Source organism: Phyllostomus discolor, chromosome 12, assembly GCF_004126475.2.
Source record: "Phyllostomus discolor isolate MPI-MPIP mPhyDis1 chromosome 12, mPhyDis1.pri.v3, whole genome shotgun sequence".
Taxonomy (NCBI): domain Eukaryota; kingdom Metazoa; phylum Chordata; class Mammalia; order Chiroptera; family Phyllostomidae; genus Phyllostomus; species Phyllostomus discolor.
Genome location: NC_040914.2, coordinates 54275756 through 54296345, shown reverse-complemented (window position 1 = coordinate 54296345; position 20590 = coordinate 54275756). Strand labels below are relative to the sequence as shown.

General features: G+C 61.9%; 1 protein-coding gene and 1 pseudogene across 6 annotated transcripts in view; both read right to left on the bottom strand.

The window, feature by feature from the left end:
• Window positions 1-20590, bottom strand: part of NDRG4 (NDRG family member 4) — a 31660-nt gene that overhangs the window by 5339 nt on the left and 5731 nt on the right. For 4 of the 6 annotated variants that reach the window (XM_028501712.2, XM_028501713.2, XM_028501710.2 and 1 more), the window contains exons 2-12: window positions 13908-14002; window positions 9928-9972; window positions 3999-4104; window positions 3665-3785; window positions 3517-3579; window positions 3296-3356; window positions 1717-1803; window positions 1579-1635; window positions 1113-1216; window positions 276-332; window positions 134-185 (exon numbers count right to left, since the gene is read on the bottom strand). In XM_028501712.2, the coding sequence (XP_028357513.1) occupies window positions 134-185; window positions 276-332; window positions 1113-1216; window positions 1579-1635; window positions 1717-1803; window positions 3296-3356; window positions 3517-3579; window positions 3665-3785; window positions 3999-4104; window positions 9928-9972; window positions 13908-13979 (825 nt within the window). In that variant the 5' untranslated portion in view covers window positions 13980-14002. Of the gene's footprint in view, window positions 1-133; window positions 186-275; window positions 333-1112; window positions 1217-1578; window positions 1636-1716; window positions 1804-3295; window positions 3357-3516; window positions 3580-3664; window positions 3786-3998; window positions 4105-6514; window positions 6769-9927; window positions 9973-13907; window positions 14003-20590 lie in introns of those variants that run through there. The other 2 variants (XM_028501714.2, XM_028501715.2) reach the window with 2 other exon arrangements.
• LOC118497486 lies at window positions 19934-20431 on the bottom strand (annotated as a pseudogene).

Below are 20590 nucleotides of genomic sequence, written 5' to 3'. Positions count from 1 at the left end.
AGGGGCCTGCCATCAGGCCTGTTCCTGAGGTCCCCCGGAGGAGCTGGGTCAAGACGCTGCTGCTGGTGGCCAGTGGCTCGTGACCCCCCCACTCCCGTCCCCACCCCTGGCGGGAGCACGAGGCCTCACTCACCACCCCGTCCTCCGCAGGCGCGTTGTCCCCGACCACCAGCATCACGGGGCAGCTGCGGGCACAGAGGGGAGGGCTGTCTGGCCTGGGCGGCGGCAGCGCTGGAGGGAGGCGGGGCCAGGCTACGGGGCGAGGGGACACTCACCGCAGAGTCTTGGCGTTAGGCACCGTTCCAGGCCGGTTGATGTCCAGGTCTCTGCGGCTGCGGGGAGAGGCGGAGGCGGTCTTTCCAGGGCTGGGTGGGGGTGTATCCCCAGCCCTCGCCTGTCCCCTCCCCCTACCGCGGCAATTAGGCCCAACATCCCTGGAGGCCCTGGCTGGTAAAATTGGGGGGGGCTGGCGGTGAGAACACGCTCTGCGTCAACAGGGGCCTTCAGGGCCCCCCCTCATGCACGACTTCTTCTTACCCCCAAACTCGTACCACGTGGGTCCCGGGATTTGCCTCTCCCCGCCCCCTTCCCCTCCCCCACCCCAGTGCTGTTTGGACGGGCACCACCGGGGCTGTGGGACTCCGGCGGCTCCTTCCCCACCGACCCCCCAGCGCCCTGCACACAGCGGGCGCTTAGACAGTATTTGCAGGCGCGAGAGAAGGGGAGGCAGGCGCGTAGGGGGCCTGGCCACTGTCCTGCAGGGCAACCCCCCAAAGGGGCGCTCAGGACCACAGCTTGAAAACCATCGGCGTTATCCAGCCTCCTCCCGTGGACACACGTCAGATTCAGGATCGTGGGGCTCGGGGATGTGCCCGCACCCCCACTGCTCCCTCCAGCAATGCCCCCGGGAGGAGAGGGAACCGACGAGCCCCGGGACCACAGTCCAGAGCCCTGCTCCTTCCTGGGGCGAGACCCCGGGCGAGAGGGGCCTCTGCTCAGAGGCTTAACTGTCTTCTCATCCGCAACCTGGGGACCGTGTGGCGTGCCTGCCCGCCCCTCTCGGGGGCGGCTGTGGCGAGGGGTCTCCACGAGAAGGAGCCCCACCCCCGCACCTGTTGTACATGTTCCAGAACAGCTGCAGGTTGGCCTGGTTCACCACGTTCCCGATCTGCTGCCGGTAGCTCTGCACCAGCTCCGAGTTGTTCATCAGCTCCTCCTGGGCCCGGGCGGAGGGGACATGGGCTTAGAGGGGGCGGGCAGGTGTCACGGCCGGAGCAGCCTTTGGCCACGCCTGGCAGGGAGGTGGGTGGAGCGCCCCCAAATGTAGGAGGCAGGACCCATGGAGGGGGGAGAGGCTCCCCACCTGCCCTTCAGGTGCTCCAGCACCACGGTCCCAGCAGAGGACACAGTGTGACAGGTCTGATGTCCCATAACCCCCCGCCCTCCTTCTGCCCCACCTCGAGGCAGCAGAAGCCTCCTGGCGTCCCTGGGAGGGGCAGAGCCAGGACCTTCAGCAGCCGCTGAGGTTCCCCAGGACCGCCCGCCCTGGCGCCTAGGAGCGTGGTCCCACACCCTCACCTGGCTGAAGAGGTGAGATAGCACCGTGTCGGGTAACGTGCTGGTCAGGCCGGAGAGCTGCAGGCCAAGGGGGCGTCAGTGTGAGAGCTGCCTCTCCCCGCCCCCACCCCTGCCCCTGGCCGGGTGGACCCCGCTCACCTTGGTGGCAGCCCAGTCGATCCAGCCTTTGCCGTTGGGGTCGATGTTCATCAGCACCAGTCCCTCCACCAGGTCAGGGAAGATGAGCTGCGATGACAGGAAGACAGGGCTTGGGGGTCGGGGGTGGGGAGGACAGGTCGCAGGAATCCCCAAACTCCCCACCCACCCACTAAACAGGCTGTAGAATTCCGGCCCAGTCTCACAGGCGGGCCCAACTGGCCACAGCTGGGAAACTAGGTGGGCTCGTCTTCCAGCTGCCCCCGCTCATCCTGTCCAACTGAAACCTTCCAAAATTCTTCGATTTATTTGCAATCTGTGCCTATATTGCTGTTTTTCACCCCTTTTAATATGTCTCTGGAGATGCTGCTTTTGTAAAACTAAGGATTAAATATCTTCAATAGAACATTTTGGCCCTGGCTGGTGTGATTCAGTGGGCTGAGTCCTGCCTCAGTGGATTGAGCGCTGGCCTGCGAACCAAAGGGCTGAGGGTTCAATTCCCAGTCAGGGCACATGCCTGGGTTGGGGGCCAGGTCCCCCAGTAGGGGGCGCTCGAGAAGCAACCACACATTGATGTTTCTCTTCCTCTCTCCCTCTCTTTCCCCCCTTTAAAAATAAATAAGTAAAATCTTTAAAAAAGAGAGAACATTTTGTTTCTTTGCTTTTTATAGACAAGGAAGCCCTAGTGATGCTGATTATGTGGGAGCCAAAGCCGGTTCAGGGAGACGTGGTTAGAGGAATCGGGGTTTTCCGTTGAGCAGTTCACACGTGTTCGGGGGCAGGACACAGACGCCGCTCACGTCACGTGGAGGCTGAGGTGCCAGGACACGGTCTACAGCTGCCAAAACCGTTAAGCATTGAAATGGACCCTAGAGCTGAAGATCTCTGGTCATTTCTTTTGAAGAAAGAAATCACTGGAACCCTGAAGATTAACTTTTCGTTTTTAGGAATGAACAGCGTGTGGCTCCTCCCCAACATGATGTTTTTGGAAATGGGACTTTCATGACACCACACAAACTGAACCTAAGTGTGGCTTTTGCTTTAAACACGACTTGTAGCCCTGGCTGGTGTAGCTCAGTGGATTGAGCACGGGCTGAGAACCAAAGCATCACAGGTTCGATTCCCAGCCAGGGCACATGCCTGGGTTACAGACCACGACCCCCAGCAACCACACATTGATGTTTCTCTCTCTCTTTCTCTCTCCCTTCCCTCTCTAAAAATAAATAAATAAAATCTTTAAAAAAAAACATGACTTGTTTCGCTACCACCCTAATGAGTGAATGAGTGATTAGGGTGATCCCTATTTAGTGGCTAGAGCAATTCGTTGCATAGTTTGTTGCTAATGGAAATTTTGGCTTTAGGTAATAGTTAAGCTAAGTTGTAGTTCATCGTCTTTTGAGGAAATGGATGGAAAAGTAACCTTTTCCAAAAGCAGTTCACTTCCTTAGAGACAAAAAAGGGGAAAAAAGGCCTTTCTAAGTGAAGAGACGAGAAGGAGAGGAAGGTTCCTGTGGCTGAAGAGCGGCCCCAGGAAGGCCAGCCCTGGGGGGGGTGGGGGGTGCACAGCGTGGGGGGAACTCACTGCGAACTTGGCCAGCACGTAGGCTCCGGCTCCCACCCCGATGCCAATCACGTACTTGAACCTGGAGGAGAGCGTGGCTGTCACTCCAGGGCCAGGGCTGCCCTCTCCCTCACGTGTCATCCGAGCAGGCCCCACCCACAGCCCTCAGACCTCAGCCAGAGCCTGGGGGCTCTGTGGCAGGGCAGAGGGAGGCCCTGGGGGCAGGGGCAGGCGGGACTCACCCGAAGTGCTGCACCACGCTGGGGAGCATGGCGGCCAGCTGCTCCATGGAGGGGTACTGGTACCTGCAGGGCGGGGCAGGGGGTCAGGCCCAGGAGCGGCCTCGGGTGCAGAGCTGGGGAAGGCTGGAGGGGGCTCCGGGGTACCTACCCCTGAGGAAACTGGGACGCCCCCACCTGCTGGCCGGGGGCGTCCACGTGGCACACCACGAAGTGCTTGGTGATCTCCTGCATGTCCTCCGAGTTGAAGAAGGTGTTGAAGCACAGCTTGTCTGCAAGGACACACCTGTCGCTGAGCAGGGGCAGGGCGGCCCTGGCTCCAGGAGAGCGGGGGAGGCAGAGGCGTCCGCCTCGAGGTCCAGTGGGGAAACCAAGGGCACAGCTGGGAGTGGTCAGGCGACGGGGCCCTGGAGGGGGGAGGGGAGGCCTCCCTGCTCGGGCAGGCTCAGGGCAGGGGGAGGCCGGTGCGGCGGGGGCACACTTACGGTTGAGGCCCACGTCATGGTAGGTGAGGATGGCCGGGCGGTTGCCCTTGGGGGAGCCCCGGATCACCACGTGCAGAAGGCCGTAGGGCGTCTCAATGTCGTGCTCCTGGAGGGGAGAGACCGTGCTGGGTGCTCTGGGCAGCCCTCACTCCTGGCTCTTCTGGGGAAAGAGGCTGGCAGGCAGCCACCAGGCCCCGTGGGGCTGGGACGTCCCATCCTCACCACTCCAAGTGGCCGGCAGCGGGGAGGGAACAGACGGAGCACCCCCCACCCAGGGGCATTCAGCACAGGGACAATGCGAACTGATGCGTGTCGGAAAGCTCTGGTCCCTTTTGCAAACGAGCCAGTGGGGTGAGCTGCCGCAGCCCTCCAGGGTCCTGTCTCGCTGGGAAGCTCTGCCAGCCCAGCCTCCGGCGCTGCTGCTGCTGCTGCCGCTGCTGCTGGTTCGCTTCAGCCCCCCAAGCCCACACCTGCCCCGAAACCAGTTCCTTCCCCGACAGGAAAGGGACAGACTCCGGAGGTAGGAGACAGCTTCTTGGGGACTAGTTGTGTGTGTCTGGGCTCAGAGGACCACTGTCTGGGCCTGTGTCTGGTGGTGCCAGCCCCACAGCCAAAGGCCACGCCCTGGGAGCCACACTTCTGCTGTGGGGTCCTGTGAGAAACACCCAGTCATCCTGGGGGGGGGGGGGGCCCAGGCCCGCCCCGCTCAGGGCCACGGAAACAAGGGACGCTTCCTGCCCCCTGACCAGGGGCTGCGCACTTTCCCGGGGTCTCCTCATTCACTCCCCACAGCGACTCAAGCCGTGGAGGAGCAGCTCAGGCTGGGAAAGGGGACACATTCGCCCAAGGTCAAGCCCAGAGAGGGCACGGCCCGGCAGGCCGGGCCAGGGGCAGACCTCAGGGGACCGCACTGAAGGTGGTCATTTCTGCGGAGATCAATGAGCTCCACCCCGGCGCATCCCAGCAGGCGGCCTCCCCACAGCTGCGTCCCCACGGCTCCAGAGGGCGGGGCTGGGGGGCAGGAGGCGGGCACGCTGCTCCGGGGCAGGAGGGCGCCCCTTTAACGAGAGCTGCAGTGCGCTTGCTGCGGCAGAAAGGGCAGCTCCTCGGCGGCACGGGTCACCTTTCCCCCTTCCAGGCACAAGGGGGGCGCAGGACGGTGACCTTTCACACCCAGGCGGTCCGTGGGTGTAAGTAAGGGGGCGTCTGTCCTCTCCCAGCCGTGGGGCGACCGCCCCATCACTATCCCCTGGGCAGCAGGACTCAGCGGCAGTGCCTGTCCCACTGAGGCTCAGCTCCCCAGGGACAGGTATCGGCCCCGGCGCCCCTCCCGGGGGGCCCGGTAACCTTGGCCGAACCCCCTGCCCACCCAGGAGCTCAGACTCAGGTCCGCGGGATGAGAGGCCGGATGTCCCCGTCTCTCGAGGGGCTGCACACGCGGGGCGCCTCAAGGCCGGCAGAGGTAGGCTCCGAGCCCCCAGCCCCCGGACCGAGTGCTCCCATTGGCTCCTGGTGACGTCACCACCTCCCGCCCCCCGGTGGGCGCCCGGCCGGAGGCACTGCGGCAACCAATCCCCCCTCGCCCTTGACCTTGAGGGCGGCAGCCCCCGAAGCTGGGTTTCGGAGCGGGGTGGGGTGGAAGGGCTCCTGCGGTTCCGTCGTCGCCCCCGCATCAATCCTTCAGCGAACCGCGGGAGGCGGGGAGGCGCTGACGTCGTCCCCTTGGGTGCAGGGGACCCATAGCCTGCGGACCCCGCAGGGCGAGCCCGGCTCGGGGATGGAGGACTAGGTGTGCCCGTCTCTCCCTTGCTGGGAAGAACAGGGCCCTGGGCACGGCTGCCGGGGCGGGAACGCGAGCCCTGGAGCCCACCTGGGGCCCCGTCGTCCCCTGCCCCCACCTACAACATAAGGCATTAGCCCCCACCGCGTCCGCTCCCCTGCAGGGACTCCTGCCTGAAGGCCCGGTGAGCACCGGGACCCAGACCCACCCGCCGTGCCCCGGGGGCCACGGAGGGGCCGCACGCACCTCCTAAGAAAGGAAGACGCTGCCCTACTCGCGCCCCCGTGCAGCCACGCAAACGCGCACAACCCGCGGGGTCAGGAGCGCGGGCACCTGCGCGCGCGGACACCCAGAAGCGTGCAGGGAACACGGCCTTGGCCAGGGCAGAGGTGGTCACAGGAGCGAGGCAGCCCCCCGCCAGGCACGTTCCAGCGAAGGGCACACGTCCGTGGGAGGTCCACACGGTCCGCACGCTCTCACGCACAGTCCGCACAGACTTACAGCTAAGTCACAGCCCAGCCCCTGCGCTGCGGATTTCAGCGCCCCCCCCGCCCCCCGCAGGCCCTCACGGGCAGCTCACCCCCAATCGCTGCCGCGGGCCAGGGTCACCAGGAGACTAGAACCTGCTGGACTTGCAAAGTGAGGCGACCGAAGGCAGAGGGGACCGCAGACAGAGGCAGAGGGATGCCCCTCCCTCCCCCCCCCCAACCTCTCGGCCCCCGCAGCCCTCACTCACCCCATCCCAGCACTCCGGCATCTTGCCGAGGGCGGCGACACGCCTCGACAGGGAAGGGCAAACAAAGGCCTGAGTCACCGGAGTCTGGAGGCTGCGACAGCTCCAGCGGGAAATCAGCGGCTCTGTGATGGGGCGCCGCTCCCGTGACCGTTTATACGTGGGGCCTGCCCGCCCTAGGCCGGTCCCTCCTCCCTGCGGGGTTTCTGAGCAGCCACTCGCTTGCTGCGAGCCCCGCCTTCCAGATTGGCTGTCGGGAGACAAACCTGGCTCCAATTGGCTTCTGAGGTCCTCGCTCACCCAGCCCCCGCTCCTGTTAACCCCCCCTCACCCCCCCAACAGCAACACAGAATCCTTGGCAGCCCCCAGGCCCCGCATCCCGCCACCCCCATTACACAAGCACACGCGGACAGCTGCAGCTAGCTGCACACCGAGTCCAGCCAGATGGCACACCGGGCCACGTGCACAGGTGGGCCCTGTGTCAGGTACACAGGAGCCTCTCAGGACACCCACACCAATGCAGGGCAGGGGGCGGCAGAGGCTTGCCCTGGACTGCACAGCCCTTGACCCACAGCCTGGGGGGCAGGGAGGGGCCTGAGACGGCCCCAAGCCCAACGGCCACATCAGGAAGGCGGGGACCACAACCTTGAAGGGGTGTGAGGGGCCCCTGCTGTCTGGGGCGACCTGGGTCATGACCCTGCTCCAGGAGGCTGCTCCTTCCCCACCAGCCCAGAGTGTCCCTGAGGGCAGCCCCACCTGCCAGCACCACCCCACCCCGGCCTGTCCCCCACCCCCGCCTGTCCGCGGTGCTGAAGGGGGGTTTCTGGGGCCAGGGGTACCAGCAGTAGGGAGGGTGTGGCATGCGCCAGCTCTGCGCACCCCTCCACCCCGCTGCAGGGACTGGAGGCCACCAGGGAGGTGGGGGGACATGCCCACCCCTCACAGGCCCACCCAGCACGGGCCTGGCTCCCGGATTTCTATGGAGCAGGACCCCCCCCCAAGCCCCCTCAGGCTCCGCCCATGCCCTGTCCCTCAGGGAAACAAGGCTTTGGGTGGGGAGCTGGCTGGAGACTCGCAGGCAGGAAAACAGGGAAGGGGGAGCACAGGAGAGCAGAGGAGGAGAGGAAATGGGCCAGGGACAGGGCAGAGGAGAGAGCCCAAGGACAGCGGGAGGAAGGAGTGACAGGGAGAAGGGAGGGTGCTGGGCGCCCGTGCCCCCATTCTGTCTCTTTAGTGGAGGACCGCGCCGCTGGCCCCAGCCTGCGCCGACAGCCCAGCACACGGGCTTTCTGCTCCGGGGGGAGGCAGTCACCTCTTTGTCTCTGGGTACCCGGTGACCTGGTCAACACCTGCCATGTGGGCTATTCCTGGCCGTGTCCTGCGCCTGGGGGGCACCGGGAACTCTCCCTGCCCCATCGCTGACCTCTGGCCCTGGAGGCCCAGGGTGGGGTGCGGGGTCCTGCGCTTGCCCGGGGCAGCCAGGGTGTGGGACAGGGTGTCGCCCAGCCTCTCGTGTCCCAGCCATTCTCCCTGTTCCCTGCGGCCACTTGGACACGGGAAGAGGCTTCAGCCAGAGGCAGGCTACAAAGATGCAGCCTGTGTGACCCTCCCACACGCTTCTGGAAGTGATGACCTTTCCATTCTTTGTGCCACCAAACCTCTGCTCCTCCAAGGTCCCCATCCAACCTCACGCCCAGTCCAATGTCTGACCTCTCAGTGACCTTCCCACCCTTGGACTCAGGTGAGAAGCTGACCTCGGACACTGCCCACTCCACGCCTCGGACCCCCTTCTGCTCAGCGCACCTGCTTCAAATCCACAGTCCTGAGTCTAAGCCCCAGCTCCCCAGCCACTGGCTGGGCAACTCTGGGCAAAGCTTCACCTTTCCGTGCCCCAGGCCCCTCGGCTGTAAGCAGGAACTGTTACTTCCACACGGGGCGGCTCTGAGAGTGAGAAAAGGCCGCATAAATCACTCTCCACCTGACCCCAGGCCTTGCCCGTGTCTGGAAGAAATGGGACCACCCATGTGTCTTGCCGAACTGCCGGCCCCTCCCTGGAGGCTGCATGGCCATGGCCGAACAGGGCAGGCTGTGGTTCTGCCAGCCAAACCCAGTCACCAGCCATCGCTCGGCTACGTCTCTGCTGTGCGACCTTGGACAAGTCGGCCAACCTCTCTGAGGCTCCACACCTGTAAATGGGCAAACAGCAGTGCCTACGGCACAGGCAGCTGTAAGGATGACACATCGTGCTCACAAACCCACGAGGAAGGATCAGGAGTCTTGACGCTCACTCGCACCTTAGCGCTCATTTTATCTCCCTGACACCCACTGTACAGGTGAGGAAACTGAGGCAGGGGCTGGCTGCTCTGGGATGTTGTGTCGCCAGCTCCCTCCTGGGGAGGAAGTCCCCACGCGTCCCTAGTCCTTCGGAGCAGGGAGGACAAAGAGGACCCCTCAGCGGCCTGCAGGCACTGACCTCTCACTGGGCCTCCGCTCTCCAGCGGCCACATCCCTGGAATCCCTCTCTCCCTGAGCTCCTGCGTGTCCCTCCCCACCAGGCCCCACCCTGTCCTTCCCAGCTCCGGAGCCCTCGGTGTTTGCAGCTGGACTGCCGTGTCCTTGAAGGGGCTCGTGACCCAAGGCCGGATCCTCACTGCAGAGCCGCCTGGCAGTCCGGGGGAGGAGCCAGCCTGTCGCCCCAGCTCCCGCGTCACCCTTGCGTGCAGACCACGAGGCCAGGGCTGTCCTAGGGCCCGGAGACTGACCCAGGTTGCAGTGAGAGCCCAGGCTGTCGGGCTGGGAGGAAGGCCCCACAGGGTCTGAGTTTGCCCAGCGTGCTGCGGTGGTCGGCGGCACCCTGACGCCAGCAAAGCTCCCACAGGGTCTGCCGCCCGACCTTTTCAGAGACCCGGAGATAACGGGCCGCTACAAACTCAGAGGGAAGAGATGGCTGGCCGAGGGAGAGGAATCATTGTGAGAAGGAATAAAAACAAAGAACAATTTCAGTTTTCACAAGGAATCTGGCATCACACTAAAGAGGACATGGTTGTCCCGGCAACAGCTGCCATGGAAACAGGAGCTATTTTGGAGCAGCAGCCTGGCTATCATTGGAGGAAAATGCTGATTCAGATGACAGCATGCCTCCCCACGGTCTCCATCCTCACTCCCCCAGGCCTCCCTTCCCCCATCCTGCTCAGGGAGGGAGGGGGCATCTCCCCACCGGGCAGGCGGCAAGCGGAGCCATGGCACGCAGTGCAGGTGGTCCCGGAGGCTGCCAGCGGATGAGGTGGCGAGCCCCCGATGCTCCAGGCACATGGAAGGGTGTGGCCCTCCTCTGGGACCAGGCTGGGTGGGTGAGGGGCCCACCCGCTTTCGGTCCCCATCTCCCCACCTCGGGGAGGCTGAGAGCTGAGACCTACCTTCCAGTCTGTGTCCGCGGCCAAGAGGAAGGGGTCGGAGGTCTCCTGAGGGAGCAAACACAGGCGTGGGCGTGAGGCCGGCTGGCCAGGGTGTCCACAGGGGCGTGGCCCATTCATCTCTGTGCGGACGCCAGTGATCCAGAGCTTCCCGAGTGCCAGGCGCCGGGCTAGCAGGTGCCTGGCGGGTGAGCCCGGGCACAGCCACTCACATCACTTTCCCGATTCACGTGAAACGTGAAATTTCCATTGACAGGAGAGTGGGGCGAGGCTCCGAGAGGCTGAGTCACACACAGGGCCGCCTCGGGGCGGCATCTCTGCCACCAGCCCTTGCCATTGGCCACTCTGTCCTGCTGCCCCCAAGGTCTGACTATCAGGGCACCAGGGCAGAGGCCCGGGAGGGGGCAGAAGGGCCATGACCTCCACCCCCACTTTAGGGACCGGGAGGCTGAGGCCCCAGCATACACCCGTCGGCCTCGCGCTGTCGAAACACCAGGCCCCCTGCTTCCCGGCTCACTCAGGCCGACCCATGTGTCTGTGACTGGAGCCTGCTGCTCCCACTGGGACCACGCCCGGCTCTGCCATCCACCTAAAGCCTGGCACAGAAACCCGGATGAACAGGTCTGACCCCGGGAACATGGGGACTGTGGCTCAGGAGAACCCGCTATTCACAAGGCGGCAGATGTGTGGAGCAGAGGAGTGGGGACTCCATCCCATGGGCGCAGACGCTGCACCCTCTCTGGGTCGTATTTGGGGAAGGAAACCTCGGGGGAGAGGGGTGGTCAGCACATGCCCAGAAAGAGCAGAGTTGCCAGAAACCTCTCCGCTCCGAGCTGTAAGGCTGAGCTGCTCAAGGTCCGTGGGGATTAAAGGAGAAGCGTGGATCACTTCTCGGCCCTTTGGCTGGGATCCAGTGTGTAGAGTCGTCTTATCACTTTAAAGGAGAAGTGTGGTATGGGCTGTGGTTCTGTCCTGGGTAGTGGGCACTCCTGCACGGGACCCTATGCCACGGGTGTGCCACGAGCCTCTACTAAACCAGCACGTGCGACAGGGAAAACAACCTCATGTCACGGCAGTGGGAGGGAAAAGAATGAGCACCAGCAAGCCAGCTGCCCCTGGTGGGGGGCGTGGAGAGGGTTTCACCCAGGGGCAAAAGCCCGGCTTCGGGGCACGGCTGGTTATGGGTGGACCCTCTCACTGGAGGGCCAGCCACGAGGGGGCCAGGGAAAGGGACGTGAGACATTTTTGTCCTCGAGGCCCCAAGGGTTCAGTCACCTCAGAGGAGGGATGGGGCAGTTTTGCTAAAAACGAAATCAGCACGGAGGATGAGGCTGAGAATGGCAGGGGGTGCCGTGCGTGCTCAGGGTGCTGGGGGGGGGGGGGGCTGGCGGGCAGGACCACAAACCAAGAACCAGCAGGAACGATACAGGACAACCCAGAGACCCCCGAGGCCAGGGAGGAACTGCACTGGGGGGACCAGGGTCAGGGTGGGGGGAACGGGGGCTGGGGGGCGGTAAATGTGTGGAAGTATTCTCTCCTCGCTGGGCTCGAAGGGCTACTGCCCCTGGCGGGTTGCGGAATAAAAAGTGAAAGGGACAGACACGCTGCAGCCCTGCAGCCGGAAAGGGAGGCTCTGCCTGTGAGTGCGACCGCCCGGGGAGGGGACAGCCGGCCGCTTGGAGCAAGGCAGGGCTGCACCGGGGCCACTGCAATCGGCCAAGGCCACGCTGGGAACACCCAGGGGGGGCTAGGGGCAGGGCATTCATGTGCCTTTGGAGAAAGCAGATGTGACCAGGTCCCCAGCACGGGACTTGTGCGGAGCAGAGAGAGGAGAGAAACTGAGCTGGGGACCCTCATGCAGGGTGGGGGCATCTCATGCAAACCCTTGTCCAGGTCCAGCGGGGGTGGGATGAGGCGAGAGACCCCAAAGGCAGCAGAAAGAAGGCGGAGCCAGGCTGCTGGTCACAGGGGGCGTGTTCTCAGAGGGGCAGCAAAGGGCTGGGCCAGGCTGTAGAAGAAGGGGAAGGGGGCATCTCTTGGGGTGCCCCGCTGAGGGGAGGGGTGGAAGGCGCAGGCACGGGACCTGTGTGGCCGAGGTGCACTGAGCTGTCTGCGCCGTCCACAGGCGCACAGCACCCCCTGTTCCAGCCAGCAACACCCCCATCCCGCCCCAACCCCTCCTCCTCTGCTCATGTGATGGGGGCAGGGGTCCCCGGGGGCCGCCGGGTGCCCCATCACGCCCGCACAAGAAGGCTGGTCTCTGCTTGCCTCCCTCTTGGCTGCACCCCATCTACAGCCTCCACCGTGTGCAAGGCTCCGTGCTGGGCGCTGGAAGGCGCTGGGCGCACCAAACCCACAGGGTCAGGCAGGGCCCAGAAGAGGTGAGCGCCGGGGCCAGGCACAGAGCCTCGGGGGGTGTCAGTGTTGGAGGCGGTGCTCAGAGGAGGCCTCTCTGAGGAGGAGGCACTTGGGCAGAGCCTGACTGAAATGAGGGGCCGGCCCTACAAAGTCCCGGGCTAGCGAATCCCGGGTATGAGGAACAGCTGGGAACCGGGTCCACTTGTGCCAGGAAGAGCAGAGAGCCAGGGAGGCAGGTGAGCAGCAGGGAGGGGAGAGTGTGGAGGGCGACAGGGGTCTTGCCCTGGGCCCTGGAAGGGCTGTGGCTGTATCGCCAAGTGAGGCGGCAGCCGCCGGCCACCTGGAAGCAGGAGTGACGTGAGGCATTTGCAGAGCGGTGTGCAGAGTCGCGGGGCCTGTGGGGAGGCTCCCGCAAGCACTCGAACAAGAGACGGTGGAGGGAGGAGGATTAGAACAAGCGGCCTGCAGAGTGGGCAGCTCACCAGCTGTCCCCTGAGCGCTCCTGGGGGCACCCTCCGGGAATCAGGACTTGTAAGTTAACTCCGGGTTCTGCCTTAAGATTAGACTGTACGCTTCTTGGGGGGCGGGACGGCAGCCTTGTGGGGCCCTAGCCAGCCACGCTGTCCCAGCACGTGGCCCTCAGTGGCTCTTGGGCTCACCTCCTTCCGGTGGGAGGCTGGGGGAGGACAGCCGAGGGGTCAGGGACTGGGTTCCTGGCTCCCCCTCTGTAAACGGGGAGGTGGGGCGGGCTCTGGGACGGCACAACCAGCAGAAAGCCCCAGGCCAGGGGCCCCAGAAATTGATGGGCGTGGACCTCGCAGTGGGGGAAGGTACGGGGTAGAAATCACTCTGGGATCTAACCCTAGAGCCCCAATGAGGGCCCTTGGGGGCAAAACAACAACCTCAAGTGCCTCTGTCCACGGCCCCCGCTGGGGACCCAGGCCCTCAAACCTCAGAGCTTGCCAGGAAAAGGCGGAGCAGCTGCAGGCCAGGCCAGGCCAGGCCAGGCCCCCACGGTGGGGAGCACAGGGTCCCTGCTGCCCACTGCAGCACCCAGCAGGCACCCCCTCCTGGGGCCCCGGGGCCTCCCAGAACCGGGGGCTGGGCTCAGCCCCAGTCTGTGACTGCTGCTCAGTCGGTGATTGCAGTGTGGCCTCGGCCAAGACCTCAGCTTTCTCGTGACTGCAGTGGGAGTGACTCTCCTAAGTAGCCTTCCAGCCTCAAAGGCGGACAAAGCCACCGAGGTTGGCTACGTGGCGGTCATGCGGCCAGTCAGCCTGGCCAGGAACGCTCCCAAGGCGGGGACAAGGCTTCTCAGGGTGGCCTAAGTCAGCGGTCCCCAGCCTTTTTTGGCCCTAGGGACTGGGTTTTCCGCAGACAGCGGTGGGCGGAGGAGGGTCAGGATGCGGAGCTCAGGCAAGCTTCCCTTGGGGCCCGGTTCCTAACAGGCCACGGACCAGTAGCAGTCCAAGGTCCAAGGGTTGGGGGCCCCTGGCCTGAGTATTCCTAGCGCGAGGCTCGCCCCATAGAGGGTCAGTGGGACAAGGCGGGAGGGAAGACACGCAGTTTTCTTCTTGGCCACGAGGGGGTGCCCTCCGCCCCAGGACGGCGAGGGGGCGACTCACCAGCTCGGTGGCGTCCTGGCCCCGGAGCAGCGGCTTCTCCTCCGGGAATCGCAGCTCCTGCAGCCCGGCCATGGTCACGTCGTGGAGCAGGAGCCCTGGGGAGGGGGCGAGGACCAGGGTTGCAGCCCGATGCAGCAGGGACGCCGGGTCCTTGCCCCGACTCTCCCAGCACGCGCCCCACGCCCGGGGTTTGGGAAGGAGAACAGCACCACCCCAACTGCTCCATCCCGGGGTCCCCACATGTGGGCCCATCCCAACGCTTCACGGGTTGGGGTTTGGGGGCGGGGCAAGGCACCGCACTCCGCTGCTTGGCGCAGGAATCTCATTGTATTATTTGTCCTTCAAAGTTAAAATATGTTTCAAAAAAGGAAAACAGGAAAGAAAAAGAAAAGCAATACAGGATAACCCCTACCCCCCTGTGGCCAGTGGGGTCCTGGGGGACACAGAGGGGAACAGAGCTGAGAGATGTCTAGAGGGCCTTGCAGGACAGGCCTGGGTGAGGGTGGCCCTGAGAGGGGCACAAGGCCGGGCGGTGGGTGGGACCTGGTAGTGTGGCAGGCAGAACGATGTTGAAGCCGGGGGTGCCTGTGATGGCATGCCACCCTTGGGGATGGTGACACATGGCAGCCACTCAACCCACAGACACCAAGAGGTAGGCCCTGGGCCGTAGTGGGTGCCCTGGGAGACCCCGGGCCTCTGAACCTCAGTGGAGGAGAGGATCACATGTGCACATATGTGTATAAATACACACCTGCGTGTGTGTTTGGAGGAGCCAGTGGTGGGGAGGGGCAGGTCAGAGAGGGTCCCGGGACCCCACAACCCACCGAGCCTGGCACCACCACCCCTCACCTGCATTTCAGGATGGCTTCGCTCAGAACAAACACATGAGAAAATATTAAAGCGCACTAGAAGTAGAAGAGATTTAGATGAAAGCAAAACCCTTTTTTTTTTTTGGCCAAAGGAACTGGCAAACTGCGCAGAGCTGGCGAAGATGCACCAAAGCTGGCCTTTTCTGAGGGCACTGCGGGTGTGTGTGCATGCGTGCGGACACATCTTTCCGGAGGGCAGTTCCGCAGAACGAGCTGAAACTACTGCCAAGATTCACACTCTTGGGCTCAGCCATCCTCTCCCTGGAAGGAATCCCTTAAGGAATTCAGAAAGGGCAGCTAATGACACCTGTACGAACGCCCACCACGGTGCCACTTACACTGTCAGAGAAAAACCGGAAGACGCTACAGGTATCCGCAGACAGGGCATCAGACACACAGACTGTGGGCCTGTGGGACCGGGACTTACAGGAGATAGTGAGTAGCTCGGGGAAATGCCTGTGTCTGCTGGACTGAAAAGGCGATGCTCACACACACAGATCCCAAGTGATGGGAAGTACAAACAGGCATTATCCCGGCGGAGGACGGAGAACTACAGCCTGCCATCTGAGACCAGGAAAGAACGCCATTTGAAAAAAAAAAAAAAAGACGATCTGGTTGAAGATGGGTAACGACCCCTGACTCTCGCGCAGGCTGCCATGGCTCCGAAAGCGCTTCCTTGTGCTGTTTGTTTGATTTCGCCCCGATGGGCAGTGAGATGAGGAAACCAAGGCCAAGGGAGGACCGCGGGCAGGTCCACAGGGGGCCAGGCCTGGAAACGGGGTCTTTGGACTCCTAGTCCAGTCCAGTGCCTGACCTGACGGGGCCCCTCCCACATTCTCTTCCTTCCCAGCTCTGTTTTCAGCTTTCCTTACGTGTGAAGCCCTCCGACTTTCCCTTCTGCCCCAAAGGCTGCCCATCCCACCAGTGGTCGGTCCACAGACGCACCGGCCTCCCCCACCACATCCTGCCCCTGCCCACCCCTGCTGCTTTGGCTCCTCCCTGTGGGAGGCCTAGTGACGGAGGGGTGGGCCCCGGGGGGTGCCTGGGACCCAGGGGCATGGGGCCAGATGGAACCCATCGCTGTGGCAGGGCCATTGGGAGGCCAGGCTGCAGCTCCAGACCGTCCCTCCCGTCAGAGGCACGAGGCAGCAGCTCTCCAGAGCGATACCCAGGTGCTGCCTCAAGGCCCGGGGTTGCCACCAGAGTCTGCTATGGGGTTGAGATGTGCTGAGGCTGGGCTGGGCAAGGCTGGTCCGCTGGGCCTTGTGGAGGGCTAATTGAGAGCCGTGGAGCTCCCTGGGAGAGCCCTGTCCCTAGAGGCCGGGCAGGGAGACCGGTGCCCACCCAGGCCCCCAGGTCCCGCATCTCCACGCCACGCCAGAGCACTCGGTTCCCAGTGGTTTCCGGGGAAACCAGCTAACACCGTGCAGATGGGCTGTATTTTTAGCAAGGCGTCCTCGCCTCTCGCCCCCACCCCTTTCTCTTCCATCCTTTCTGATGGCTGCACGCTCCCCCGCCCACCTGGGTGGGGAGCGAACAGACGGGGCCCACCCTGGAAAACTCTTCCAGGGCTTTTTCAGCTGCCAGCCTCGCTGAGCACCCCATTCGATTAAACACCTGGGCAGCACTGGGGTGCCCCTGCCCTCGCCCAGGCCTGCTCTGAAACGCTCCAGGAGACCATTGTCCCTATAAGGACGGTGCCATGAAAAGGGCTGAGAGAGGGCAGTGCAGGGGCAGATGGCCTGCGATGGGGGAGGCGGAGGGGAAGAGGGCTGGGGAGAAACCTCAGGACCCGGGGAACTGGGCCTGTTTCAGCCCACGGGAAACAGGGGCAGCCCAGGGCCCAGCAGGCCGTGCCATGGAGCTTTGGGACGGAGGCCGAGGCCCACAGTCCCCTGGGGATTGGGGGAGGGCGGGGGTGAGGGAGCAGGGAAGTTTCTTCCTAAGAAAGTTATGGTTTGAAAAAACCACCATGCAGAACAGAAACAGACTCAGACCCAAGAGAACATTCTGGTGGCTGCCAGAGGGAAGGGGGTTGGGCGGCTGGGCAGAAAAGGTGAAGGGATTAGGAAATGTAAGTGGGTCGTCCCAGAACAGCCACGAGGATGTACAGCTCGGCACCGGGAATGGGGCCGGCAATACCGTAGTACCTCTGCACGGTGCCAGGCGGGCACCAGGGTTGTCGGGGTGCCGCCTTGTTAGACACATGAATGTCTCATCACAGCTGATACTGATACAATACCGTCCGTCGACTGCAGGCAGTCCGGAGTCCTGCAGGTGGATGGCCCCTCACATCACCCTCTGCGCCCCGTCCTGAGCTTGGGGCGGGGTGTGGGGGCGGCACAGGGACGGGGACTAGACCCCGCCCCCCGTGCCCCCCCTTCACAGATGAGGGAAGAAAGGCTCAAGGAGGGAGTGACTGTCCCCCGGTGGCAGAGTCCGGAAGGGACCCCAGGGTCCGTGCTTGGAAGCCCCGCTCCACAAGAGCCCTGTCTCCCCGCGGAGACGGCAGGAGGGTTCGGGGACACCGCGTTTCTTTTCCCTTTCCCGTCCCAGCCATCCTCCCCTCTCTCCCCGGTGTGCGCCCAGCCTGAACTAGACCAGTTCTCCTGCTTCGTCCTTGACTTGGGCCTGTGAATTCCCGTCTCTTCACTATACACATGCACGCACATACACACGCACACACGTCCTTCCAGCACATTCTCTCTGTGCCCCAGGCAGCCCTGTTTGGATTCTGACACGCAGCGCGGAGACCCCAGCTGATGCAGGAGGCACAGCCGGCCACAGGGAGCACGAGCCTGGGAACGCCCTTCCCCACCCCACCCCTGCAGCAGCGATGACGATAACAAAATCACTCGTGCCTCTGGGCTGCTGACGCGGGCCAGCGTTGGTTGAATGGGGTGAGATGAATGCACAAACCAAGGACTCTTTGCTGAGACCACCCCCACTGTCGAGGGATCGGGACCCCTCAGCACTGACTGTCTCGGCTGCGCTGCAGTGAGTGGGTTCAGCTCCATTTGGAGGGCCACCTGGCAGTTGCTAAAAATGCAGATGTCCATCAACCCTGCGCTTCTGTCTTTAGGGATTCCATTATCCCAAAGGAAGAGCACCCCCCCTCCCCCGTGTGCACGAAGGCCCCTCGCTGCTGCCGCCCTGTGTGCAGTAGTAGCAGCGCGGTGGCAACGGCCCAGGTGGGCATCGGGAGAGTGGGCCCATGAGCTCTGGACCCCTACGCCCAGCGTGCCACGCAGCTGTTAACAAAGGAGGAAGCTCCACGCAAACAGAGAGGGAAAGCATTCTAAAATATGCAGGTAAGAGAAAAAAGCATGTCATAAATGAGTGAGTATAAACAAGCCCATTTTGGTAAAAAATATAGGTACACGTATTTGCAAGTGTAAAAGAAAAGGTCCTCAAATGATTCAGGGTAACTGTAACGATTCTTGTCTCTAGGAAAGGACGTGGGTTTGGAAGAGTGTAGAAAAGGGGTTGAGCCCTGGCTGGTGTGGCTCAGTGCAGTGAGCGCCAGCCTGTGAACCAAGAGGTTGCTGGTTCGATTCCCAGTCAAGGCACATGCCTGGGTTGTGGGCCAGGTCCCCAGTAGGGGGTGCATGAGAGGCAACCACACATTGAGGTTTCTCTCCCTCTCTTTCTCCCTCCTTTCCCCTCTCTCTAAAAATAAATACATTTTTTAAAAGGGAGACTTTTAGTCTACAGAGCAGATTTCATCAAATCTAAAGCATCACTGATCATAATTCACTCTCACATTTTATGCACCAATAGAAAAAAAAACAATGCCAAAACTAAGACAAAATACTTTCTCCAACTTCTAACGTTTTATTCTGAAATGTTAGACTCATAGAAAAACTGAGCAGGAGACAAAGCACAGAAATTTCCCACATACCCTTCACCCAGCTGCTCCTGCTGGTGTCACGCTGTCTCATTCGATTCCAGGAACCAGGAAATGAAACACGGACCCAGCACTTTACGTGAATGTCTCCAGTTTCCCAGTCCTGCCCGAACCCAGGACGCCAGGCCGCACACATCTGGTGGTCACGCAGGTGCCTCCAGCCAGGGACAGCCCCCAAGTCTCTCTTTATCTTCCACGCCGACTTCTGAAGACGACTCACCCGTTGCATGTGCAGAGTGTCCCTCGATTTGCGTTTGCCTGTGGTTGGCTTGGGCTCGGGCTCGGGTCACGCGGTTTTGAAAAGGACACAGCAGCAACCTTCTGTGCCCTTCTCGCCGCCTCCTCTCTGGGGTAAGGGAGGTCAGCCCGTTTCATTACTGGGACATCAGCCTCCGTGCTCGGTGAGGGGGGCATCTGCCGGTTTCTCCACTGCACAGTTACCGTGTTGCCTTGTGCAATCACTGCTGTCGTGTGAGGGTGCTTCAGGACTCCATAAACACCCTGTTTCTCCTCATGCTCCCACCCCCTAATTTCAGCAACCATCGGTGATTCTGACCCACAATGGTTACTGCGGGGTTGCTTACCGACACTTTTCCATTTCCATCATCCTTTCCACATGTATTTTTTTAAAGATTTTATTTATTTATTTTTAGAGAGGGAAGGGAGGGAAAAAGAGAGAGAGAGAGAGAGAAACATCAGTGTACGGTTGCTGGGGGTCATGGCCTGCAACCCAGGCATGTGCCCTGACTGGGAATCGAACCTGCGACACTTTGGTTTGCAGTCCGCACTCAATCCACTGAGCTATGCCAGCCAGGGTTCCATCATCCCTTCCACATGTATTCACTGGAATTCTCCTGTAAGAAAGACCTGCCCCGTCTCCTCTGTTTATTTACTGATATCTGTATGGACTCGTGGAGATTTCTTTCTTTCTGTGGGTTATAATTCATCACTATTATTATGTACCTGTTTAAACTGTGCCAGATTTGGTCACCGCAGGTTCCTTGCAGTTGGCTCTCGGATCCTTTCTCCAGGGGCCCATCATTTTTGGAATCGTTTCTGATTTTCTAGCCCCCCCCGCCCCCAGGAGCCCCGGTTCCTCTTATCAGAGATGCTGTTTAGAAGCCAAGATCTGGGCAGCATGGGTGCTCATTGCTTCTGGGGTGTCAGTGTACTAGGGCGTCTCGGCTGACAAAGCTGCAAAGTATATGCAAGTACAATGTACTAACACACACACTTCCGTATCTACCCAGCTGTAAAATCTGGAATTCATACTGATACGTTTTTGTTTTTGGTTTTTTGGCTGTTTTATAACTTTATTCGACAATCAGCAGCTAGTTCTCATCCACATGAACTGTGTGTAGATTTTTCACAGTGGTGACGGGTACAGAGGTGACCAATGTTTGGAGCTCGTTTGGTAAATCTTCGCCCTCATCGCCTTTTCTGGGCAACCGCACCCGGATGTGGTAGGGACATTCCTTACTCCTTCGGCCCTGACAGCTGTGCTGAGCCTGGTGTCGGCGCCAACGTCTGGATTCCCGTCTCCTTCATGGCAAACTTCTGATCTCTCTGAGTGCCCGAGGGGCACGCGTCTCGAAACCCACTCCCTGGGGGAGCTCGTGGATGTCGATGGTGCATTAGTCTCTGGTCACTTCCTCGTGGATGGCAGAACGAGCCTCCTCACGTCCCTTCCCTGCGGGAGCCATTCTGCCAGGCCCAGGTGGGAAAGGAAGGAGCCACACCCACTCCAGTTCAACACCACACAGTTTATCCGGACTTCCCCTCTTTTTCATCTGCGACTTTCTTCTCCTGTGATGAGAAACACGGCGCTCAACACCCATGTATGTTCACGCCTTATGTACAAAGTCACTTCAGAGCGGTTACATGCATATGGAGTTATCACTGAGACC